We start from the raw sequence: 27,152 nt of genomic DNA, 5'->3' as shown, positions 1-27,152 counted from the left end.
TATGCGCACCCTCCCGATCTTCTCACAGCCAGAGAACCAGCCTTGGCTGCTTTGCCATACCCCGCCATCACCCTTACCTTCTTAGGCCAGGCCAGGTGAAAGAGGAGAAGGTGAGGGGCGGAGCAGCCAGTGATGGGACAGGTAGCCACAGCAGAGGGCCCAAAGAGCCGCATGCAGGCTCTGGGGGCATGGGTTGCTGACACCCATTATGATGTTTATGACATGAAGCAGACTTTCTAGGAGTTGCTGGAACAGGCCGATACCAGGGGTGAAATTCAAAATTTCCCCCTACTGGTTCTGTGAGCGTGGCTTGGTGGGCATGGCAGGGGAAGGATACTGCAAAATCTCTATATCCACCCAACTCTAAAGGAAGGATACTGCAAAATCTCCATTCCTACCCATCTCCAGGGGAAGGATACTGCAAAATCCTCTTTCTCTCCCCTCTCCTGGGGGAAGGATATTGCAAAATCTCCAGTCTTACTCCACTTGGGGGCCAACCAGAGGAGGTATTTTCCAGTTCTCCGAACGACTCAAAATGTACACTTACAGTTCTCCAGAACCTGTTAGAACCTGCTGAATTTCACCCCTGGCCAATATCTCCCCAAAATCTACAACAGAACCTAAACCAAAAACAAGTACTATGTATGAATGAATGTGTTATTCTTAGCACTTGGAAACTTAAGAAAAATAATTTGCATTAAAGTGTTGATTAAATTCCTAGTCTGTATTATTTGTAAAATTGTTGAAATATTAGATTATCTTAAAATTATTTTTCTTTCTATCATTCAAAATTGTTTTTAAATTTTCTTAGTTCCTGATCATAAACATAACAACATCAAACCCAATATTGGGACATTTTGATTACCCAAAAACGAATTTGTATGTAATGACATTTTAGATTGGAAAAGACTATAACAAATTAAAACTGACTATTTAGAATTTACTGTTTACTTCAATTCATGCAGTTTTGGGAGTCAATATTAACTCATTTATTTTTAATTATTACATTTATTTTCTGCCCATTTCATCTCGAGGTGATTTATTCTTAAATTATGTTATTAATGTGCTTTAAAAAGAGATGCATATTATAAATTAAAAATATAGGCATATTTGGAAAATAAAGAGAGATTTTAATGCACTGCAATAGGAGAATAATAATAGCAAACACATGGGAATGAAAAGCCCTGCATATCCCAGCAGTGACACCTGTATTCTGTTAAAAGAATTCTATTGTTATTTGTTTGTTTGTTTGTTTTTCCTTTAAATAGGCCAAACTGTTTTCAGATAGTAGTTCAGCACTTTAGTGAAGAACATTACATCTTTTACTTTGCAGGAGAAACTCCAGAACAGGCACAGGTAAACATTTTTTAAAAAGCTACCGAAGTGATATGATTAAGATAGCAGTATATGACATGTTTTTAATGTAGTGTGATAAAAATTAGATTGGATTGTAATAATGTGCTTGCTATAGTGGTTTTTATTTATAATATGCAAGGTCAAACGTTTTTGGTTACAACATGTGTGTGGACGCATGCACACACTCACTCCCAAAAAGTATATTTTCCTTGTAAGGAAATTGGCATACAGCTTAGTGAAGCAGTTTATTAAAAAGTAGACGGTAAAGGCTTGTAAGGATTTAAGAAATCTGTTTAGAAGTGAACAAGAGCAAATACTTACAGAAATAGGATAGTCAGAAAAAAGTGTCTTCAGTTGCCTTTATACTTTACCTTCCTGTAATTCAATGGTTAATTGATTATGATCATACTACTTTTCTTCATTAGGGGAAATAAGAAAGAGACCTGCTGTAACAAATTATATTTAATTAAATAACCTAGAAATTAAGGAACTAAGCATAAATGCAATTTTGTTTGTAATCCTAAACCAAGCTATGGACCTATAAAAGTTTACACTGTATAGGTGGGAACTGCTGATCTGAGATATTCTTATTTGCAGGACTGGATGAAAGTTTTGCAAACTTTTTGCAATTTACGAAAAACAAGTTCAGGAACATCCAATAAACGTTTGCGTCAGGTAAAGTGTATTTATTGAAACTGAAATGTTTTTGATTGAACTAATGTATCACTTGTATAAAATAAAGAAGTTATAACTTTTTTTTTAGAACAATCATAGTGTTTCCTTTGCCATGTACTTTAAACAAATTAAAGATTGAAATAAACATGAAATAAATAGTGTTAATAATTTTAATAACATACAAGTACTGCTTTGCTTCTGACACTTTTTAATTTTTAATTTTAATAATGAAGTCAAAGCTAATAGGAGAATCATGAACTAACCTACTAACCAAATTCTAAGAAAAAGCAGTTATATAATCAATTACAGTGATACCTCATCTTACGAACGCCTCTTCATATGAACTTTTTGAGATACAAACGGGCGTTCAGGATTTTTTTGCCTCTTCTCACAAGCCATTTTCGTCTTACGAACCCTCGCTTCTCTCCTGGCTGCTGCCAGCAGCGGCCAAAACAAGTTATTTTAAGTTAGCAGGCTCTGATGATCAAAAGGGAACTGGAGCCAGGCTTTCCCGTGCAGGGTCTCCCCCTCCCCCATGCCATCTGCTAGAAAATGGTGGGTCTGAGGAGCTGTCTGCAGCCGCCCCGGGATAGCGGGTGGCTAAAGCAACGCTAGCGGAGTGCTTGTAGAGGCAGGGAAAGGGAGCCTGTGGAGGAATAAATGGCAGAGGAAGGTTTCCTGGAAACATAAGGAATAAGGGTGGCTGGAGGAATAAATGGCAGGGCCACCCTTATTCCTTACATTTCCAGGAAACCCCCTCCCCTGCCATTTCTTCCTCCAGCCACCCTTATTCCTTACGTTTCCAGGACCTCACCATCACCATTTATTCCTCCAGACACCTTTATTCCTTACATTTCCAGGAAACCCCCCCCCCCTGTCATTTCTTCCTCCACCTGCCCCCTTTCGCTGACCCTACCCGCCCTCTGTTCGCCTCGCTTCTAAAGTTTTGGATTTTCCTAATGGGCTTGCATGCATTATTCGCTTTTACATTGATTCCTATGGAAACATTGTTTTATCTTACAAACTTCTTCTTACGAACCTGGTCACGGAACAAATTAAGTTCGTAAAACAAGGTACCACTCTATTATGTTAATTGCCATTTTTCTTATAGATTGTTCTATAATCACAATAGAGCAACATACTGTATATCTGGTAGTATGGGATATCATTTAGTATATTTTATGTCTAATTATAATGGGATTATCATTGTGTGGATTATATATTGAGAATATAATCTGAGAATTTAGTATATTCTTCTCTAAAAATCACCCTATTTTTTGGAGTAAAAAACACATCGGTGTATAAGACACACCTTAATTTTTGGGAAGAAAAGTAAGAAAAAAAGAATTCTGCCTCTGTCTATCAGCATCAGGATCAGTGGCGTCCTCACTTGGATTTTGATAATGAGCAACACATATCCTTTTATCTGTTTAAAACAAATCCTATCATCCTCTGTGCATTTAACTGCAGTGGGTTGGATGAGATGGGGTATGATTTTTATGGGGGCTCCGCATGCTACATTTTTGGATTCGGGGAGAAAAGTGTTTTGCATAGCAGGGAAGGGGAGTGGAGGTTGATCGGTTATTTGAAGGAGAGGTGGAAAATGCACGCTGTTTGCATGCGCTATGGTCGGTGTTGAAGGAGGAGAGGCGGAGGAGCTGGGCATGCTGATGCTGTGGCCCTGTGCGTTTGTCACACCCTCAGGCTGCCCCTACAACTTTGTCTCCCTGGAATAGCTGCAGCAGTGATGGATGAATCAACCCCCCACCCCCCAAAATCTCTACTGGAGATTGCCAGGGAGGGAAGAATTTCAGGTGGCAGGAGGAAAGTGTTTTTGGGCAGCAGAACTGCAATCCCATCCCTGAATCCAAAAATGGGGCATGCAGCCAGCGGGAACCACTCACCTCTTGTCCACTGCTTCGAGGAGCTTGAAGACGGGTATGGAGATCCCTTGGGTCGCCCTTTGCCTCTCCAGAGGCAGCTCCAAAAACAGTGGTAGGGAAGGTTGGGGGGGAGGGAAGAGATGTCCTGCCAACTCGCAACAGTGATCACATCTGCAGAGCTGGAAGATTCCCTCCTTTCTCTACAAGAGTATAACAGTTCTATCTGCATGGTATTCCTTCTCCTTTTGTTCCTTGCCTCCCCCTCCCAAAAAAAAGCAAGAAGGAGAAGGAAGACAGAGCTCATCCTGAATGGTGCCCCCCGTCCCCTGCCTGTCAGCTTAAGTCCTTCCAATATGTCTTGTAGAAGTAGTCCGCCATATATACTGAGGCCTGCTTGATGGTGGAGATATTCCTCCTGGTTAACATCGCAGAGCTGCGCATCCTCCTCCTCCACAGATTTACCTTCACTTTTCTGCTGGCCAGATCCATCATTGAAACGCAAGGAATTGAGGAAGAAAGCGTTTTCAGGTGGCATTGGTAAAGTGTTAGGTATGCCAATGCAATGCTTACAGATATATAGCCATTTGTTTGACCTCATACTTCAACCTTCTATAGTATGACACTGAAGTTTCAACAACTTTGAGACATAATATCGCTGGCAATATTTTGTTAAGAGAAACAAAAATTGGCTGTCTTGTACAGGCTCAAGCTCAATCCAGACAAGACGGAGTGGCTGTGGGTACTGCCTCCCAAGGACACGTCCATCTGTCTGTCCATTACCCTGGGGGGGAGAATTATTGACCCCCTCAGAGAGGGTCCACAACTTGGGTGTCCTCCTCGATCCACAGTTGACTTTAGACCACCATCTTTCGGCTGTGGCGAGGGGGGCGTTTGCCCAGGTTCGCCTGGCGCATCAGTTGCAGCCCTATTTGGACAAGGGAGTCTTTGCTCACGGTCACTCATGCCCTTTTCACCTCGAGGTTCGACTACTGCAATGCTCTCTACATGGGGCTACCTTTGAAGAGTGTTCAGAAACTTCAGATCATCCAAAATGCAGCCACTTGAGCGGTTATGGGCCTTCCAAGCCATGCCCATATTTCGTCATCACTCCGCGGACTGCATTGACTGCTGATTGGTTTCCTGACACAATTCAAAGTGTTGGTTATGATCTATAAAGCCCTATATGGCATAGGACCAGACTATCTCCAAGACTGCCTTCTGCCGCACAAATCCCAGCGACCGGTGAGATCCTACAGAGTTGGTCTCCTTAGTGTCCCGTCGAACGAACAATGTCAGCTAGCGGAACCTAGGGGAAGAGCCTTCTCTGTGGGGGTCCCGGCCCTCTGAAATCAGCTCCCCCTGGAGATTCGCACTGCCCTCACCCTCCTTGTCTTCCAAAAGAATCTAAAAACACATGTTTGCCGTGAGGCCTGGGGACATTAGACCTTCCCCTGTCCAACGAAATGTCGTTAGCTGATTATTGTGTGAATGTGAATGAATGTTTTAAAATTAGAATTTTAAGAATTCTTTTTAGCATCTTAATTGGACAAACTATTGTTACGTATTTTGGTATATGTTGTGAGCCGCACCGAGTCCACGGAGAGGAGCGGCATACAAGTCCAATTAAATAAATAAAATAAATAAATAAATAAACTTTTTGTAACCCATTAAACAGTCCCTATTTTTACTGCTTTATACATCAGCGATGAAAAAACAACCCTACGTTTTTAGGGGGCTTGAAACATATTATTTCTAGTGAGAATGATTTAACAGAGTTTCCAGAAGGTCTTTTTGTGTGTGTGTAAAATTGGGCTGAAAATACCCTATTTTGGGCATGTTTTCAAAAAATAGTCAACTTTACATTCAATTTGTAAATTATTGGAAAGCAGTAGGAGAATGAAATTTTATATTCAAAAACCTTGTGTTGCTAAGTTATTATGCACAAAATTTCATGTTTACCATACCTTTCCTTCCAGAGAAAGCCAAACTTTAACCTTTTTTTGTGCTGCAATATTTTCAGCCAGCTTTGCTCCAAATTATCTAGATGAAGATCGCTCATGAGAATGTTTTTATTATTTTGTTTAGTAGAGCACAAAAAGTTGTACCAAGTGATCAAGTTTTGTTTCTCAACAAAATATTGCCAGAGATATTATGTCTCAACGTTTCTGGAACCTCAGTGTCATACTGTATAAGGCTGCAATATGAAGTCAAACAAATTACTATATCTCCGCAAGTATTGCATTGGCACACGTAACACTTTATCAGTGTTCATTGGAGAAGTTTGCATGTTCACACAAAATTTCATCGAAATCTGTGATGGTTGAGCAGGGACCTCCCAGACCAATTGACATGGTATGACCCTATTGGGTTGCTTTTTCTTCTAAAATTTTTTGAGAATTATAAATAGTAAATAGCAAATCGTACTGATTATGCCTTAATATTTGGTAGAACAATTAATATTTAAATGTTACAGTACTCTTTCTTCCAATTTTATATGTGACTAAATTAATCATTATGCATTTTTTAAATAATAAGAATAGTATTTTTTATAATTAAATATTAACTTTGTTACAGGATTGCTATATGTTCTTTCAAAAGGTTGTATGTGTGTGCACAGAGCAAACTCTTTATGAATTACAGAAAAGCTTAAATAGAGGTTGATGTTAATGCCTTCCACATTCTATGACATTTCTTTATACCCCAGGAAGTGGCATGGTGATCCTCCTCTTCAATTTTCTACTAGTTCCTGCATTAATAGCAATGTAGGATATTTTGTAGAAGATTATTGCATTCCACAGAGATTAATGGTTTTCTGAATTTATTTTGCAACAGGTGCGTTGCCCCACCCCATCCTTTTCAATAATTAAATGTATCACTTTTATTGTTGATCTGGATTCTGTTTGTCAACCTTTGCAGTAATATCATTAAACAGTTTCTCTGAATTTGCTCTATGCAGGCACAAACCCACAGTTAAAAACCATCAGTCAATAATTTCGCATTATATTCTTATTTTAGTGGTGTGTGATTTCTATCCGGACATTTTTTGGGTTACTTTACCAACATTAGATAGATATGAAAGAATATACAATAGCTTTCAGGTTAAATCAATTTATGTTTGAGTTCTTAATGTGGCATTACTAGGTATATAATTACTTAATATATCAGTAAACATAACCATTTATAGTTTATGTACAAATTTTTTTATGCTACATAATTGGTCTAAAATAAATTGTAAAATTCTGTTGCAATTTTTTTAGGTCAGCAGTCTTATATTACATGTTGAAGAAGCCCATACACTTCCAGCAAAACATTTTACTAATCCTTACTGTAATATATCCCTGAACTCTGTTCAAGTGGCAAAAACCCATGTACGAGAAGGTCAGAACCCTGTGTGGTCAGAGGAGTTTGTGTTTGAGTAAGTTCCATACAAATTCTATTACATGGGGCAGAAATGTTTGCCAACAAAATGAATAGACTTTTTAAAAATGGAATTGGAAATCAGACAGTTTTATAGTACTCAGCTTTCTTTCATTTGTTTACCAATATAACTGTAATGAAAATACCAACAACCTTTGGCATTTTGATGTTCAATTTGAAGGTAAAATGCAAATATGAATCTGGTTTTTCTTTCTTTTTTTCTCTAGTGATCTTTCTTCTGATATCAACAGATTTGAAATAAGCCTTAGTAATAAAACAAAGAAGAGTAAAGACCAAGATATATGTAAGTTTGGTACTTTAAAAAAAAACATTTCAAAACTATTGCATTGATCAAAAAAGAAAATGACTCTTTTCTCCAGTTAAATAAAAACAGTTTTCAAATAACTTTGAACTGCTTTGTCCCCTTCCTATAATATCACCCTTAGCATATAATATATTGTAAATTTCATTGCTATTGGTAATCATTTCAGTCATTGCTGTTTGGTAGTCATTCCAGCTTTAATTTCAGTTCATAGAAATTGTTTGAAAACAAGAGAGGATAGTGACCATTTTTTATTCTCACTTCAAATGATCTTCAAATCCTATCTGATTTCCACTTAGGGAATTTTTCAGCAATTCTATAGGCAGGTGAATTATGGGCATAGTTTGCTGCTAATATGATGCAGCATCTCAGGCCCTTGACAAAGTTGTTCCCAGATAACCACCAGCCTGAGTCGTCTGAGAAGGGTGGCATAGAAATCTAATAAATAAATAATAAATAACCTAATCTGTATTAGCTCCTTGATTCTTTGAGGAACTTTGGAAGATGAAACAACAAGGCAGTCCTCGGAGAGGGGCAGCATACAAATCTAATAAATAAATAAATAAATAAAATAAGGCAATGCCTGAAATGTAGATAGAAGACAATGAAGATTGAATTTAACCAAGCATGAGTATGTGCCCAACTTTGAGCGTATTCTGTGATGATAATAAAGAAGGAATATATATTCTATTTGTTTATCTATTTTTTATTATTCCATTTATATGAGTTAATGTAAAAATTAACTATATTACAAAGTTTTTAAAAAACCACATTGGCCAATCAATGTAAACTCAGATCTCTAGCCTAACCAAAAAGTAGTTTCTTGCATGGTCTCAGGGCCAGTGCCAGAATTAAGTCTTTAGAACCTTACGAAAAGCCAGCAGGCTCAGGGCTGACCTGATCTCCAAAGGTAGAATGTCCCACAAGCTAGATGCCATAGGTTAGAGTCCTTGGCCAATGGGACCTGAAGCATTTCTACCCTTCCTGGCTGATTGGATGGCAGAAGTAACTAGGGAACGTATGCTCTTCAAAGCTACTCCCATTTAGAGCACATTGCAGTAGTCCAGATGAGTGGTCACGAGGATATGAGTAACTACCACTCCCAATATACAATTCAAAGATTTACTAAAGCCCTCATAGCCAGGAACTTTGAGACTGTGAGGATTCCCAAATTATACACATCTGTCCATACTCATTTATTGAAGATAAAGATGGGAAATAGATTTAGGAAGTAAAATTGAAGACAAAATTTGGGGTATTGAAACTCAATCTCATTAGTCTTACTTACCAGTCCTACTCTCTTATAGGAAACATTTTCAGTTTTGTGTTGGGAGAGGTTGTAAAACAAAAGGAATATTCTTCTATATATGTTGTCTAGCAATATACAAACACTTTGATTAGAATTTTTGGTAGTAATAAGTTTGGTATTAATAATGTATCAGTAATAAAAGCATATCAACCAAACACAAATAGTTTTTAAAATATTTTTAGTGCGAAGAATAAACCATGATTCTTTTTTATTTACATCAGCAAAATAATTTGCAGTTCTGCACTGGAAGTACATGAAGGGGAAGAGCGCAAAAACCTTAGCCTTTGTAGGAAAAAGATAATTCATAAGTAAAAAATTATGATCAACCCAAATAGATCCTGTATGTAACTTTTTTTTAGAAATGGTAAAAATATGAAATATACACCTAATAACTCTGAGAAAATGAAATAGATGTAATAATAAAGTTATTATGTTCTGAAACTTTTAAGACGAGATAAAATACTTAGTACATAGGTGACTTGAAAAAAAGAATGATTAAATTTTAACTTCTTTGTATTTTTAAGAAAGTAAATCTTTTTGTATTTTTCTCTCTGAAGAAATTATGTGATGCAACAGTGGTCCTGATAAATACTTTGTTGTTTGCATTTGTAAATAATCAAATATTCTGTCAGACCTAAGCACAAGGACAACACAGCAAAATCGATTTGAGTTCAATCCTTTATTTGTAAACATCTAAGAGACAGAATTGTGCTAAAGTGAATTTATGAGATAGATAGATAGATAGATAGATAGATAGATAGATAGATAGATAGATAGATAGATAGATAGATAGATAGATAGATATAGATATAGATATATCGGGTGTGGCTACCCTCAATCTCTTTCCTTTCCTTCCCCATCCAGGTTAGGACTATGCAGTCTCTTAATCTGGACCTCTATCTGCTATAGCTCTTTGTTTTTAAAGTCTTATTTACTGCTCCACTAGGTGCACATTCCATTACATATTTTTAGAAGTTAGAATGATTTATTCTATATAATAAAGAAAATAATTGTGTAATCCATGCTGAATTATGCTACAGTTAATCCTACTGGAAAATTAACTTTTCAGACACTTTATTAAGCTTAGGGATAAAATAATTCATGTTTTATTATATGTTTAAAACATTAGGGTAGGAATGAAGTCAAGTATAATATTCTAACACAGAGAAAATCATTTTACATCTTTCACATCAAACTTTTAATATCAGCCCATATATTCATGCACACCTATCACAGTTTAGCCAATACCACTATGATTTCCTGGTCCATCTAAGTCCTAACTAGGCCTTACCTCCAAAACTTTTAGCCCAGATAAAGTTGGCCAGGAACAGCAACTTTTGACATGTCAGTTACAGTATAACAGAATTGTAAAACGCTAACTATAATCTGTAATGTTATATTTCTAGTATTTATGCGATGTCAGTTGAACCGACTGCAAAAAGGACAAGCAACAGATGAATGGTTTCAGCTCAGTTCACATGTACCCCTGAAGGGTATTGAACCAGGCTCTTTGCGTGTCCGAGCACGATATTCTATGGAGAAAATAATGCCTGAAGAAGAATATAGTGAATTTAAAGAGGTATTGAAATAGTGTAATTTCAGTTGTATTTTGAAAAATATTCGAAAGAGTTTCTTGTCAATATAAGAAAATTATTTTTATTTTGGGACTTTCAAGGTGTTTATATTTTTGTGTAGCTCTTAATTTGAATAGAAGATGCTTAGATTTATTTAAGCCATACACTGAAATTCTTCAGAAAATAATGTCAATTTTTGTAAGACTTAAAAGATAGAGTAATATTGCTCTTTCCAAATGTCAAACTGTATTATTGAGCAAACTGTCTCTGATAGCTAACAGAATACATAAATCCCCGAACACTAGAACTTTATTATTTGAAGGAGCATAGAACTACATAAATATATTTGATGGAGGACCATGAAAATGAACAAAAATTGAAAAGGACTTGTTATCCCAAAGATGCTTTTTCAAAGGCAACTGGACAAGGTCATTAGCTCTTTGAGAGTTGTTGAGGCCACTTGGGGATATATGTGTACCCTTAAAGTCACCTAAGTCAGTATTTTGGAACTGCTAAAAGGAGACCAGATAGGTGGTATCCTTTCACTGTCCTTTCAAGGTAAAAACAAATGTCCAATTGCCTTTGAAAAAGCACCTTTGGGACAGACATGACCTGGATGATGGAGAATTTCCATAGATGAAAGGATTTATTATAAGGCAAAGTTTGGAACTTCATGAGAAACATAGTAAGTCCAACCATTTAACCCCTAGGCTTTTGTTTCAAATTGGAGATTACTAGAGTAAGAATTATGTATGCAGATATGGTCCACTTAGTCTCCATAATAGATTAAAGAAGAATTGCAACAAAAATGACTTGGTGAAGGCTAAACTTATTATAGTCCGTGTATCTATAAATTGTTGGAATAATAAAAACTGATCTCAAAAATTAGGGAAGGTTTCTAAGAAAAAGGATAGTATTTGAAGTGCATGAACAGAATTAAGATCACCTACTAGGGTACATATATAAGGTGTCAATTACATTTGATACAGAAACAGAAAAATTTAAAATTGTAGATAAATTGAACGTAAAACTTAAAAGAAACAATCCCCAGAAACCAATGGGAAGAACTATGGAACATGCCTATAAAATTTTCCCAAGCTGTAACTTAAAGGAAAACTGATATAAAATATTTTATAGATTGTATACAGCTCCATCAATTAGCATACTGTAATAAATGCTGAAAATACCATGAGAACAACATATTACTTAATGTGGAAGACATGCAAAGAAAACGTAACAAGTAAACATGCAGCATTGTTCAGATAATTTTAGAATTCAAATCTGAAAAAACCCAAAATTTTTAATTAGACATAATTTCAATATATTTTAATAAAAACACTGTTCACAACCTCAGGGATAAACTTAACACTATATGTACTATAAGATAACTTACCAATGATTTAGCCTGGAAATTTTAACTTGGATAATATGCAGTAATAGCAGAATTAACATGTAATAATAACAAAGGTTTGACCCAATTTTTAAAAATGGCTTTCATAATATAGTTTATTACCCAGCAAGGGAAATTAAGTTATTTAGAATATAGCTTTTAAGGGGGAAAAGTACCGAAATCATAAATACATGAAAATTGTAAAATGTTTATAATCAATATATCATTTGGAGTACAAATATATCAGAGACACGCAAACATATTTAAAATAGTTTTTATTGTAAAACTACAGTAGCTTCTGCAGCTACTTTTTATTCACTATGTAATATTCTATTTTTGCATTTACTAATTTTTGATTTCTTTTTTTCTTTTAAGAAAAAAACCTATGCTATTTCAATTTTATATTAAATTATTAACTTTTATTTTTCAGTTGGTACTGCAAAAAGAGTTGCATGTGGTCAATGCATTATCTCAGGTGTGCGGACAAGATCGGACATTGCTGGCTAGTATTTTACTTAAAATTTTTCTCCATGAAAAACTGGAAGCATTATTATTGCGAACGCTAAACGACAGAGAAATATACATGGAAGGTACATTGTAAATCTTTAACTGATTTCTGAAATTAATTTTCTATGACATTCCTTTTCTCTTTTCCCAAGATTCTCAATCATTTCTTTTAGAGTCTTTTGTATCATTAATATCACAGGTTTTTTTAAAAATGCCACATATATTTGAACCCAGTATATAAACACATATCTTTATTCAGATGAAGCCACTACTTTATTCCGTGCCACCACATTGGCAAGCACGCTTATGGAACAGTATATGAAAGCAACAGCTACACGTTTTGTGCATCATGCTCTAAAGGACTCTATTTTAAAGATAATGGAAAGTAAACAATCTTGTGAGGTAAGAAACTTCAGCTAATATTACTATCCAACGAATATGCATGTTTTCTTTACGAAACACTTTTTAATGTACATTTGTTTTGTTTACAGCAATTTTTAATGCTATAAGCCTGTGATGAAGATACAGTGGTACCTCTACTTACGAACTTAATTCGTTCTGTGACCAGGTTCTTAAGTAGAAAAGTTTGTAAGAAGAAGCAATTTTTCCCATAGGAATCAATGTAAAAGCAAATAATGTGTGCGATTGGGGAAACCACAGGGAGGGTGGAGGCCCTATTTCCTCCCACAGGCTTCTCCTCACCTTTTCCAGCCCCGTTTCCTCCCAGGAGATTCCTGCCTTTTCCGGTTACAGTTTCGGAGGCTCGGGTTTGTAAGTGGAAAATGGTTCTTGAGAACAGGCAAAAAAATCTGCAACACCGGGTTCTTATCTAGAAAGGTTTGTAAGTAGAGGTGTTCTTAGATAGAGGTACCACTGTAGTGATATTCAATGATATACATATACAGTAGTCCCTCGCTATACCACGCTTCACCTACTGCGGCTTCACTTCATCGCGGGTTTCTGAGGAAGTCGATCGGCAGATTTAAACAGCCCGCCGAACTCGATCGGCAGGTTTTTCCAAAAAAAAAAAATATCTAAAATTGTAAATACTGTATTTAAATACTGTATCTAAAATAAATACTGTGTGGGGAGGGTTTATAAACACTTAAAACAATGAAAACTTACCAAACAATTGCAATATAAATACTTAAATAAGTACTATCAGTCGATAAATTCCCCATCGCAGATTTCACCTACCGCGGCCAGGTCTGGAACGTAACACCAGCGATAGGTGAGGGACTACTGTAGTACAATGTAAATATAGCCTCTAGACTCTTAAAACTTGTTTTTTTTAATTAATTTATATTGCCAACCATCACACATATATGATTCAGAGCAGTTTACAATAAAATAGATCAAATAAATAAAACACATAATATTAAAAAATATATAGCAGCCAAGCATCACAAAATAACCATTCATAATCCATAAAGCCCATTTGTGGTGGGCTTTATCACTCATCTGGAGTTCCAGCCTATGTAGAAAACCAGGTTTTAGGAGTCCTGCAAAAGGCCAATAGGATTGGGCAAAAGGTCTAATCTCAGATGAAATTAAGAGATTAAAATGTTTTCTAACCTCATATCGTCTGAAATTATTGTACCCAAAAATAGTTGTATTTAACCTGTACATATTTTTCCATTGTAATATACGCAGTGTCTTTGCATTTTATTTGATGAAATTTCTGAGAAAGATTTGACAAAAAAGCCAAGAATGCTTCGTTTTTAGACATAACCCATATGCTTATTATTGAATTTATAATTTCTGTGTATCCCAGTAGTCTTAATCTGTTAATCTTATACTGATGTGTATTGTAAATATATTTAATATATTTCATTTTGAATAATAATGTTCAATTTACGGTTGTATATTTCAGTTGAATCCTTCAAAATTAGAAAAAAATGAAGATGTAAATACTAACTTAACACATCTACTAAGTATTCTTTCAGAGCTAGTGGAAAAAATATTCATGGCTGCAGAAATACTACCTCCGTGAGTTCATCAATATTTTCTAGAAAAATCTGTTGAAATTTGGTTGTTTCAGTTTCACATGTATTAATTAGAACACATTCTGGCACTTTACTGCCTCCCGGCATAAGAAAGAGCAAAGACATTCTGTCCATTGTTCTCATAACTTTTCAGAATATAAAACGCACCGCATACAAAATGGGCGAAAATTGTGTTGTGACTTATGCATCAAATGTTGCTGAAGCCCGGCCCCCACTCTTCAGCCTCCACCTTTGCATTTTTGGCCATGTGGAGTTTGCAGAAGATATTTTTTTTCTTTGTGCCCTAAGAGAGAAACATAGAAACATAGAAGACTGATGGCAGAAAAAGACCTCATGATCCTTCTAGTCTGCCCTTATATTATTTTTTGTATGCTGGAAGTTTGTTCCAAGGCTCTACTACTCTTTCAGTAAAATAATATTTTCTCATGTTGCTTTTGATCTTTCCCCCAACTAACTTCAGATTGTGTCCCCTTGTTCTTGTGTTCACTTTCCTATTAAAAATACTTCCCTCCTGAACCTTATTTAACTCTTTGACATATTTAAATGTTTCGATCATGTCCCCCCTTTTCCTTCTGTCCTCCAGAGTATACAGATTGAGTTCATTAAGTCTTTCCTGATATGTTTTATGCTTAAGGCCTTCCACCATTCTTGTAGCCCATCTTTGGACCCGTTCAATTTTCTCAATATCTTTTTGTAGGTGAGGTCTCCAGAACTGAACACAGTATTCCAAATGTGGTCTCACCAGAGCTCTATATAGCGGGAGCACAATCTCCCTTTTCCTGCTTGTTATACCTCTAGCTACGCAGCCAAGCATCCTACTTGCTTTTCCTACTGCCCGACCACACTGCTCACCCATTTTGAGACTGTCAGAAATCACTACCCCTAAATCCTTCTCTTCTGAAGTTTTTGCTAACACAGAACTGCCAATGCAATACTCAGATTGAGGATTCCTTTTCCCCAAGTGCATTATTTTACATTTGGAAACATTAAACTGCAGTTTCCATTGCTTTGACCATTTATCTAGTAAAGCTAAATCATTTACCATATTACAGACGCCTCCAGGAATATCAATCCTTTTGCACTTTAGAGTCATCGGCAAATAGGCAAACCTTCCCTACCAAACTTTCCCCTGTCACTCACAAACATATTAAAAAGAATAGGACCCAGAACAGACCCTTGTGGCACACCGCTTGTAACCTGTCTCTGCTCAGAATACTCGCCATTAACAATAACTCTCTGATGTCTACACTTCAGCCAGCTGCAAATCCACTAAACTATCCAGGGATTAAGTCCAATCTTCACTAATTTATCTATCAGCTCTTTATGTGGAACTGTATCAAAGGCTTTGCTGAAGTCCAGATAGGCAGTATCCACGGCACCACCTTCATCCAACACCTTTGTGACATAGTCAAATAAATCAATGAGATTAGTCTGACATGATTTGCCTTTAGTAAGGCCATGCACATCTGCTGCGACTTGGGTTTGAGCTCTCAACATTCTGAGTAAGTGACCTAGTCTTCACTACTAGGCCACCACACTGCCAACACTGTTAAAAACCTCGGTGAACATTTAGAAAGTTCTTAAATTTGTTTTAAAATTATGTATCTTTCAGTTATTCAGTTGATCCCTAAAAGTAAAATTTCTAAAGTTCAGTACTTTGCTAAAGTTTTTGTGTAATATATATTCATCAGATGTATTTTACTTCATTCAACTTTCCCTGATGTTTCATGCAACAATTTTTTAAGTACTACTCTTGATTTTATAGATATAATATGAAATATCAGGAATATCAGCTATGTTTGGAATACTTGACTAGTAAAACTTATATGTGTTATTATCACAATTGTATTATTTGAATAGGACACTGAGGTATATTTATGGTTGCTTACAAAAATCTGTTCAGAGCAAGTGGCCAGCCAACACAACCATGAGGACAAGAGTAGTTAGGTAAGATATTTTTACTATTATTTTTGCTTCATTGCCTGTTACGTTCTATAATTGAGAAGTTCACCTTTATGTTTTATTTTTCAACTATCTTTGAAAATATATTGTTTTAAAACTTTGAAAATGCACGATATTTAGCCTTCATAGTTAGAAAAAAAATCACTTTTCATAAATTATAAAGCAGTATAACATATTTAGGCAAAACATTGCATGTTTGAGAGAAAATATTAATTGGGTAAGTAATTCCTATATCCCAATTAGGAAATATGTCTTTGTATTCTTGCGAAAAGATGCTAGTAAATGTGCAATCTCAAATGTGAATGTTATAACATCACTGTAAAGGTAAAGCCCTGTTATTGGTGATAGTTCACTTAATCCTTCTATAACATAATATGTTATGGAACAGGACCTCATCAGAAAACTATGAGATAGAGAGAGAAAGAAATTAATACACCAGATTTTATCTTTGTTTCTTATCTTGTTGAGACTGTGGACATGTATGTTTAACTACTTATTAAGCAGTACATATATAAAATAACTATTTTCATACCTATATATTATATAACTTTATTGATACTTATTGAATTTTACATTGGTATGGTGACATAGGCTATTATTTTAGCTTTAAAAAGTTTAGGACTTTTGAAAATATTTTCTATCATTCTGTCAATCAGTAATGAATATTTTACAAAGTATTAGATATAGGTGTGGAAAGGATAATTTCTCTGCTTTAGAATAAGGGTTGGGAAGCAATGAACTGTTGCTAGTACATATATAAGAACAATGAGATAAATGCACCTTAGTAACTTTGTAATGTTTTGTTCCTTTATTTCAAACATCAACATATTCATGTATCTAAAATTTCAGTGGCTTTGTTTTCCTTCGGCTGATCTGCCCTGCTATTCTAAATCCAAGGATGTTTAATATCATCTCAGGTGAATACATTATATAGTAATTAACTCATATTTATCATTAGGACAACACTACCTATTTAGTTTCAAGGACATTCTAATACTTGGTTAAATTTATAAATTTTAAAATGTGTAATTCTTATTAGAAATGTCAGTAATAAAATGAGAATGAGAGTACCGTATATACTTGAGTATAAGCCGATCCGAGTATAAGCTGAGGCACCAGTTTTGCCACAAAAACTGGGAAAACTTATTGACCCGAGTATAAGCCGAGGTTAGAAAATGCAGTGGCTACTGTTAACTTATAAAAATGAAAACCAATAAAATTACATTAATTGAGAAATCAGTAGATTAAATGTTTTAGAATATTTATTTTAAAGAAAACCAGTAAACTAGCTCTGTAAATTTAAAAGAGAGTAAACAAAAGCAATCTGGCAATAACAATAAATTAAAAAGTAAAAAAAGTAGCTCACTTAGCAACCAAGCTAAAAGCTATTTCTAAACCTAACCCAGGGCTCTTTAAACTTGACAGTTTTAAGACTAGTGGACTTCAACTCCCAGAATTCCTGCCCCAGCCATGCTACCACAGGAGTGGGAGTTGAAGTCCACAAGCCTTAATCTTTTCAGGTTTGAAGACTCTTGCATTTTTAACCCTAACCCAGGGCTCTTTAAAGTTGACAGTTTTAAGACTAGTGGACTTCAACTCCCAGAATTCCTGCCCCAGCCATGCTACTTCAGGAGTAGGAGTTGAAGTCCACAAGCCATAATCTTTTCAGGTTTGAAGACTCTTGCATTTTTAACCCTAACCCAGGGCTCTTTAAACTTGACAGTTTTAAGACTAGTGGACTTCAACTCCCAGAATTCCTGCCCCAGCCATGCTACCACAGGAGTGGGAGTTGAAGTCCACAAGCCTTAATCTTTTCAGGTTTGAAGACTCTTGCATTTTTAACCCTAACCCAGGGCTCTTTAAACTTGACAGTTTTAAGACTAGTGGACTTCAACTCCCAGAATTCCTGCCCCAGCCATGCTACTTCAGGAGTAGGAGTTGAAGTCCACAAGCCATAATCTTTTCAGGTTTGAAGACTCTTGCATTTTTAACCCTAACCCATGGCTCTTTAAACTTGACAGTTTTAAGACTAGTGGACTTCAACTCCCAGAATTCCTGCCCCAGCCATGCTACTTCAGGAGTAGGAGTTGAAGTCCACAAGCCATAAACTTTTCAGGTTTGAAGACTCTTGCATTTTTAACCCTAACCCAGGGCTGTTTAAACTTGACAGTTTTAAGACTAGTGGACTTCAACTCCCAGAATTCCTGCCCCAGCCATACTACTTCAGGAGTAGGAGTTGAAGTCCACAAGCCATAAAGTTTTCAGGTTTGAAGACTCTTGCATTTTTAACCCTAACCCAGGGCTGTTTAAACTTGACAGTTTTAAGACTAGTGGACTTCAACTCCCAGAATTCCTGCCTCAGCCATGCTACTTCAGGAGGAGTTGAAGTCCACAAGCCTTAATCTTTTCAGGTTTGAAGACTCTTGCAGTTTTAACTCTAACCCAGGGATCTTTAAACTTGACAAGTTTTTAGAAGCCTGGAGAGAGTTCATGCCACGGCCCCCCCGCCCCCCCCTTTAGCTTGCTGGCTGGCTCGCTGGCTGGCTCTCCCTCCCACCCTGATCCTCCCTCCTCCTCCGTCTCCCTTTATTGCCCCATGTGTTGTTCGGGGGAAGCAGATTTGCTAAAGAGATCCACTTGGGACAGCAGCAGGGAAAGTAGGAGGAGAGCCAGAATAGCCCACAGCCCTGGGGAAGGAGGAGGAAAGAGGCTGTCCTCCTCCTTCTTTCCCTGCTACCGCGCCAAGTGGATATCTTTAGCAAATCTGCTTCTCTCTTTGGCTGGGGGCTTCTAAAGCCTGGAGAGAGTTCATGCTGTCCCCTCCCCCCTTAGCTTGCTGGCTGGATCTCCCTCCCACCCCTGATCCTCCCTCCTCCTCCGTCTCCCTTTATTGCCCCATGTGTTGTTCGGGGAAGCAGATTTGCTAAAGAGATCCACTTGGGATGGCAGCTGCAGCTGCAAAGGAAACGGAGGAAGAGGAAAGAAAAAAGCCTCGCCTCTTTCCTTTCCTCCAAGACCGCAACTGACAGGAGAAAACAAAAGAGGAGAAGAGGAAGCAGCCCACAGCGTATTTATTTATCGGTATTTAATGAAAGAAAGAAAGTGAGGAAGTGAGAGAGACGAGCTGCAGGGCCCCACCCCGCCGCCATTTCTATCAATGTCTCACCCGGCTCCAGTTCTTCAGGCGGCTCCGTTTTTGAAGCAATGCCTGCCGGGCTCCAACGGGGCGCCCTCTTGTGGTGACTCCTCAGTGACCCGAGTATAAGCCGAGGTCGGGTTTTTCAGCCCATTTTTTGGTCTGAAAAACTCGGCTTATACTCGAGTATATACGGTATATGGATCCGGTGCACTCATTATTATTTTTACTTTGTTGCCTGTTATGGCTATAATTGAGAAATTCACCCTCATGTTTTATTTTTCAGCTACCTTTGAAAAGATATTGTTTTAAAACTTTGAAAACGCACAATACCTAGCTTTCATAGTTACAAAAAAAATCACTTTTCATAAATTTCACAGGAGTATGACACATTTAGATAAAACATTGCATGTGCTGAAAAAATACTATTAAAACTTGAGAGAAAAATATTAGTTGGGTAACTAGAAAAATAATTCCTACATATGTGTGCAATACTGCTAAACTTCCCTAAGAATTTTCCTTTCAACATTTTTTTTAAAAGTAAAATAACTTCATACTGCTACTCAACAATTCATTTTGAATTGATTTCAGAGAGTTAGATACTACGAAGATAATGACAAATATGCAGTTGTATAATTATTTTGATATGTTTCCTAAATAACTAGGAAGAGGAAGGGCCATCAAGTAGACGCTGGCCATTTTTTTCTTTAAATAAATTTTAAGAGAGGGGAAACCAGAATTTACTGTCCTAAAGATTTTTATAATTTTATTATCAGTGCCTTAAGAAAGGAAGTGCTATGGTTTGTGAATTTTCCCTTCCTTATCAGGTAACACTTGAATTAGGAGCAACTTAGCTGGTTTAATGGGGTTTGGAAGGAAGAACTTGAATTACGTTGGCTTGCTATAAATTACTATAATATTGGTTATAATTTTCAAACTGTTTATTACAGATTCTCCTTCTCCAACTGCAGCAAGAACACTGACGCTGGTCGCTAAGTCTGTGCAGAATTTGGCAAATCTTGTTGAGTTTGGAGCTAAGGTAAACATAATGGGTTCATTATACTCTCATTGAGAAAGTACAAACAAGCTACCTATCCTAATTGCTGTATACATTGGCTTCAGATAGTCCCATAATTAAACATCACCTTATATCCTGTGTCCACATGTCATACTGTATTTCCCCGAAAATAAGACCCGGTCTTCCCAGGGAGGGAAAGGAGATGAGAGAGAGAAGAGGGAGAACAAACAGAAAGGGCTCACAGCGCTTTGTTTTGACTTGTATGCCATGTCTCCTGAGAGGCCTCTTGGAGAGGCGGGCAAGCCTCCTGTTCTTAGCTTATTGCACCACTACCACCCCCCACTATTTTATCCACTGCTTTGGCCCAGACTAGCCTTCCATCCAGCAATTAAGGATGAGGGGCTTGTCCTCCTCACCACGAGGCCTCTCAGGAGACAAGGCATGCAAATCAAAACAACGTGAGGCCTTTCCATTGGTTCCTCCCTCCTCTCTTTCTTGCTCCCCTCCCCTCTCCTTGAGAACTGTGTGGAGGAAGAGGAAGGGCCATCAAAGGGACGCTGGCTAGTACTCCTGGGGAAAGGATCAAGCGGGCCCCCTGCCAGAGCCCAGGTGCTTCTGCTGACTTGGAAGGAGTGGCTCTTACATTTGATGCCATTTGTCCTGAGAGGTCTCGCGAAGAGGTAGGTGAGCCCCTCATCCTTAGCTGCACAGCTTCTCTCCCTCCCCACTTCTCCTCTGTTTCAGTCCAGCCAGCTCCCCATCTCCCTCTCAGGAGGGAGGCCAGGTTCAAATGGGATGGGAGGGTCAGGACAAATCTGAAAGAAACACACCAGATTCCTGCCAGAAAGCTCAGGGAGCAGTCCTTGAGCAACCGTTTTTCTCCATCCCCTCCCTCTCCTTCTATGATGAGGGATAAAAAGGCCCAGTCGCTGTCCCACCATCTGTCTTTTCTTCTGGAGTATGTGGCAGAGCTGTAGTACCAGGTTGGATGGCAGGGCCAAGCACGCAGCGGCCACAATGTGCCATCACCCTCGCCTTGCCTTGCTTTTCCTGTTGGAGAAACCAGGTTGGATGGCGGGAACCAAGCGTGCATGCTGCCACCCTTATCCTGCCGCCTGCCTTGCCTTACTCTGTGATGGCAGCACCAGTAACAGGTGGAGGCCAGATGTGCCACATGATTGCCTGCCTTGTTGCAGCCACAGGCAAGCAAAGATGGAGTGGGCAGGCAACAGCACATCCAGCAGGCCTGCTTGTGTGCCTCCTCTGGCCCTCCGCTGTGGGGCAAGTGGTGGGGCAGGATGGCACACTGCAGCCCCTGCGCTCGGCCACCATCTTAAATCTCCCACACACACACTGCAAGCAAGGACAGACTGTGGGATCCCATACCTCCACCATCCTCTCACCCCCTTCTGTTTGCCGTTTGTAGGGATTGGGCTGGGTGGTCTGCGGTTGCTTCTGAACACTGTTGGACCCCACACATACATTCCACCTTCCACATCTCACTGATGATGCTCTGAACTAGGACTTCTTTTGGGGACAGGGCTTATAAAATAGAACAGATTTTTTTATTGGTCAAGTGTGAAATATGAAAACATTATTTGTATTATCTCAAATTTTACCAAACATAAAAACAAAATCCAGAGAAACAAAACTCTGAGTCTATTTTCACTTTGATTGTTACTGTATGTTCCATGTGGAGGTGTTCTTGAAAGCAGCTTAGTAATTTGAATTGATGCAGAATGCCAATTCATATGTATTGTTCTTCTCTGTTTAGATAGGTAGGTTATCACTTCGCTTCTCAAGCCATTTTGAAGGGCTGTAACCTTTTTCACAATTTAAAAACTGCTTCCTTCTAAAGGCCAATTATGAATTTCCCTTGTCAGTTCTGGTCAGTTGCCTTGCTGACTTAAAACTGGATGAGATTTTTAAATAAGATGAGATTTAGTAAATCTCATAAAGGAACCACATTAAACCATTTTTACCATTTTACAAAATATATAAAACATTTGTGACTTGGTCTTTTGTCATGTGAATCTTTTGGGGATAATTTATTTTTATTTTTTCCTCCATACAAACTTTTTTAATACATTTCAAAATACGTTCATGTTACAATAAAAGCAGTATCAAATTAGTAAAACATGTGTCATGTGAATCTTTTGATGTAATTTTCATTAAATGTAGAAAAGGGATAATAAAATATTTTAACTTCGTAAGTTGCTTTGTGAGTTCATATAGAATTCATTTTTTTTTCATTGCATTGCAATAGATGTAGAATAAAGATAGCAACTTATCTAATTTTAGGAACCTTATATGGAAGGTGTAAATCCATTTATCAAGAGTAACAAACATAGGATGATCATGTTTTTGGACGAACTTGGGGTAAGAACATTTAACTATAACACAGCTATTAGTTTTGTAAATATTTGCTTTATGATTTCCTCATTGAGAACTGGGAAATTTCTCTAGTTCCATAAATGTACTTCAAAGTATTGTTTATTCTCCAAGGCATCATTTGTGCTTTCTGAAATGCCTTTTCTTTATGACTTGTTTTTTATGTGTGTTAAAGTAATTTCAATGGACTTTTTAAATATTCAAGTGATATTGTCCCTCTATTTTATATAGTGCATCTCCCTGCTTATTCTTGCCTTTCTATTTTATATACTCCCATTGCCATCTTTGTTCATGGAATTTTTCTTGCATAGAATATGTTCTTCCAGAGCACATTAATTCAATGTAGCTGTTTGCCACACTTATTCACTAATATTGGATAAAATCAGCCTATTGGTATTAAAAATAGAAGGCTAAACTTCATAAGTAAGAGTAATAATTTTAAAATGCAGTATTACATATCAGTTCTTACCTGAGCTTCCTGCATCATTCAACAATAAAATGGAATATGTTAATTACACATTTTTAATTTCTGTGATGCTTACACAACTTTTTAAAAGTATTCATTATGGCATTTAAGCTTTGAGCGGCCTGTAATTAAATTACAATGACTGTAATCATTCTCTATATGGACAAATATTGTCAAATAATGGTAAAAAAGTGAGAAAAGCCTGACTTTTGTATCATTTTATAAAAGATGATAACCTTTGTTATATTTTGTTCAAGAACATACCTGAGCTTCCAGACACTACAGAGCCCTCTAGAACTGACTTATCACGTGATCTAGCAGCCCTTCATGAGATTTGTGTAGCACATTCAGATGAACTTCGAACACTCAGTAACGAGCGAAGGCCAATGCAGGTAAAAATGATACCAAACAAAGGTTTGTTCCAAAATATGCAAAGAAATGATTCAACTTCAGAGAGGTATATGGAGTCAACACAGTTAATTCTATGTCTGGGTCCAAAATTTCTTCCCAGAAAATATACTGCTTCTGAATCTCATTCATTTTCTTTTAATTTTATCTACAGTTACTTGCCTATGACTACCACATATTTATGAGTTAAACTTTTTATGAGTTAAACAAACTTTCAGCTAAGAATTGCATGTTATCAAACAGTATTTTTTTCATATATCAGCCTCATCTCATCTGTCGTGTGATAAGATATTGCTCCATGTAGTAGATAAAGCAGAATAAGAAAACTGACTAAAGAGCAGGGAAGATATTTTCTGGATATTTGAATACAAAATTAAAGGAAAAACTGAGAAACATAAGCTAAACCTTTTGGAAATTGAATTAAATCCCTGTAGTGAATGTCCAGTAAAAATGTAAATAAAGTAAAAGAACTTTCACTATCCAGAAACTTGCCATGATTTTCCATTTGTAAAAAACAGAAGTTAATAAAAATAATCAAGCAAAGGGGGAAAAAATCAAGAAGAATAGATAAAATCCGGCAGGAGGTTGAAATACATTAGCATTCAACCAGCTAACTTTTAGAAATAAAAAACAAAGCAAAACAAAAACTTCAAAAAGTGAGGTTAAAACCCAGAGTTGCTCACAAAAACTTCTGAGAAGAAAAGGTAGATGCAAGTTCCAGCTGCTCCCACAGGGAATTGCTCTCTTCAAGATTCCCTCTCAACAGGTGAATCCACAATTGTCCAAAAGTTGTCCCGAGTAATTCTTAAGTGTCGCCACTCAAATCCAGAAAGCAACACTTCCAAAGCACCAGCTTTGGAGGCAAAAGTAGATAATTGGCAGGAGAGACAAATCTTCCTATTGGAAACAGCCAGTTTGGGGAGTAATATCAATCTCTATATTTTTATAACCTTAATTTAGAGAAAAATCTTAATATATTGATTAACTGTGAATATATCCAAACCTCAAATCATAAATGTAAAACATAGTAGAATAAAATAAAATATTCTTTTAGAATTTAGGATCTGAAGTGAGAATTCCTGGTTTCTGGGAAATCCTTACGTTCTTGAGAGATTGTATTTAAAGCACTTTTTAAAAAATGGATTTAAAAATTTGGCTTAAATACTATTGTGATTGATTAAGTCAATCTCACAGAATCACATTGACCTTGTCTTTTGCTTTTCTATGTACCAAATACCAAAGTAGTATGATACATAGCAAACTTGGTATTTTCTGAAGTAATAGTTGAAAATGTATTACAGTCAAATTTAAGTATGGTACAGTTTTCTTTTTTAGAGTCTTGGATCAGGAATGCTTAATATTCACAGATAATTCAAGTTAAGTGGGCATTTCTCGTAAAGTAGTGAAAAAAATATTCTGCAAGTTAAGGAATCATACTTGAGTGTATATGAAGTGAAATATAAACTGAAAATGAAAACAGAAAAGATCAGTAAAAGTTTACTGAAAATCATGTCGTAGTCAATGGAATGAATTCATATTCACTTAAGATTAAAGTCATCATCTACAAGCTTTTATGGGTAAAATTGAGAGGAAGCAAACTCATCAAATGGCTTTTCTCCTGCCCTCTGAAAGTTTGCTCTGGCTTTGGAGACTCTTGAGCAGTTTCAAAAAATGGCACTTAAGTACTGCAGATGGCGTAATTAGCAAAGCATCATCAAATACAACTGCCTTCGTGAAATGACTGAACCTTTTAGCATGGCTGTCTTTTCTCTATGTTTCAAATACAATGTGTATTTGAAGTTATATCCATGATTATAAAGTCATGTTGCAAAACATTACATTTTTATATTCATTGCATATCATCCCTTACATTAATTGTTAAAGCTGCAGGAATGTTATTTTGATGTATGTATTCAAGCTTGAAAACTTTTAGATTGTGTTTTCTTTTCTCAAAATCCAAGATGTTTAAATAAATAAATCACTTCTTTCAGCTTTTAAAACTTTCAGAAAGACTATGGATAATTTAATAAATTTACCTATTTTTTTTTTTAACAGCATGTGTTAAAGAAGTTGCTGGCAATTACAGAACTGCTTCAACAAAAGCAGAATCAGTATTCAGTGTCTAACAACACTAGGTAGCAGCTTTCTGCATGAACTAGCATGACCAACCTGACAACTTCACCAATATCACTTCTTCTTGCTCTTGCCAAAAATAGCACACGTTTCACGTTTCCAGTGATGTGTGAACTATGCAAAAAACAACAGATCTGTTGGTGACTGACTGTACCAGCAGCTTTAAGCTATCTGTGCAGGACACTTGCACTTTTGGAACCAATTTTCAGGACCTCTGAGCCTTGGTGTACAAATCACCTTCCACGAAGTAAATGCTGTGACTGTCTCTTTGAACTTTAATGTTATTTCAAACCTCCAATTGCCAAAGTCTAGCAGTCTTTCAGAAAACAGTCAACTGCCAATAAATTGTTTCAACAGCAAAGTATAACTGGATCAAATTACCTTTTACTGTAATACACCTGATTACTGTAATCACTTTACAATTGTTCAACCACTTTGTATTTAAAGCTTCCAGAATTTGAAAGGAAATCTTTGCTGTACACTTTTATACCATTCTATTTTGCTTGTTCAGAGTTGTGCTGAAAGAAAATGCAGACTGGGTTTTGTCACCTTTATTTTTTTTATGTGCCATTTATCATTTTGAGTAATTTTTTTCACCAATGACTGTATCCAGATAAATTGCAATGCTTTTTGTAAAATGTTTACAACAGTAAATTTGAATTCAGTAAATTTATTGATTATTGTATCAGGCATGCATGCATTCATTAAACAGTTTTATAGCATACATTTAATATTTTTGACTAATAATTCAGAATTTAGTGATATGTACATATATTTGTATATTCGTGACTGGAAAAAAATCACTACTGAAAGAATGATAGAAAATACCATATTTTTTGGAGTATAAGACCCACCTTTTCCCTCCCTAAAAGAGGCTGAAATTTTGGGTGTGTCTTATACTCCTAATACAGCTTTTTCCAGCCATAATGAGGTGCTAACGATGTTCCCAGCTCTTACAGGCTTGCAGGCTTTCATTGTTACTTTTTCCAAATAAGGTTTTTTTAAAAGCCCTAACCAGGGGATAAAATAATGTGCTGAAGCTGACCAGACTAAGGATGCTAGCCAGATGAATACCCGGTAGCCAGATACCCCCCCGCCCCTCATTTTCCTCCCAAGAAACTAAAGTGCGTCTTATACTCTGAAAAATATGGTACTGTCCTGACACTTGCTGTTATGTTCTTGAGATACCACAAATGCCA

At 36.7% G+C, this 27,152-nt stretch overlaps 1 protein-coding gene across 1 annotated transcript in view; it reads left to right on the top strand.

Moving 5' to 3' along the window:
- The window catches only part of RASA1 (RAS p21 protein activator 1), a 55,428-nt gene extending 28,751 nt beyond the window's left edge, over nt 1–26,677 (top strand). The window contains exons 12-25 of the mRNA XM_070743062.1: nt 1,269–1,356; nt 1,954–2,031; nt 7,172–7,329; nt 7,559–7,635; nt 10,369–10,541; nt 12,357–12,516; nt 12,693–12,835; nt 14,307–14,422; nt 16,300–16,386; nt 17,251–17,318; nt 20,488–20,576; nt 22,857–22,934; nt 23,670–23,804; nt 25,876–26,677. Of these exons, the coding sequence (XP_070599163.1) occupies nt 1,269–1,356; nt 1,954–2,031; nt 7,172–7,329; nt 7,559–7,635; nt 10,369–10,541; nt 12,357–12,516; nt 12,693–12,835; nt 14,307–14,422; nt 16,300–16,386; nt 17,251–17,318; nt 20,488–20,576; nt 22,857–22,934; nt 23,670–23,804; nt 25,876–25,959 (1,534 nt within the window). The 3' untranslated portion in view covers nt 25,960–26,677. The remainder of the gene's footprint in view (nt 1–1,268; nt 1,357–1,953; nt 2,032–7,171; nt 7,330–7,558; nt 7,636–10,368; nt 10,542–12,356; nt 12,517–12,692; nt 12,836–14,306; nt 14,423–16,299; nt 16,387–17,250; nt 17,319–20,487; nt 20,577–22,856; nt 22,935–23,669; nt 23,805–25,875) is intronic.
- The last annotated feature ends 475 nt before the right edge of the window (nt 26,678–27,152 follow it).

This window comes from Erythrolamprus reginae, chromosome 2 (genome assembly GCF_031021105.1).
Source record: "Erythrolamprus reginae isolate rEryReg1 chromosome 2, rEryReg1.hap1, whole genome shotgun sequence".
Lineage (NCBI taxonomy): Eukaryota > Metazoa > Chordata > Lepidosauria > Squamata > Dipsadidae > Erythrolamprus > Erythrolamprus reginae.
The sequence above is the reverse complement of the archived record's forward strand: the minus strand, read 5'-3'. Positions and strand labels throughout refer to the sequence as shown.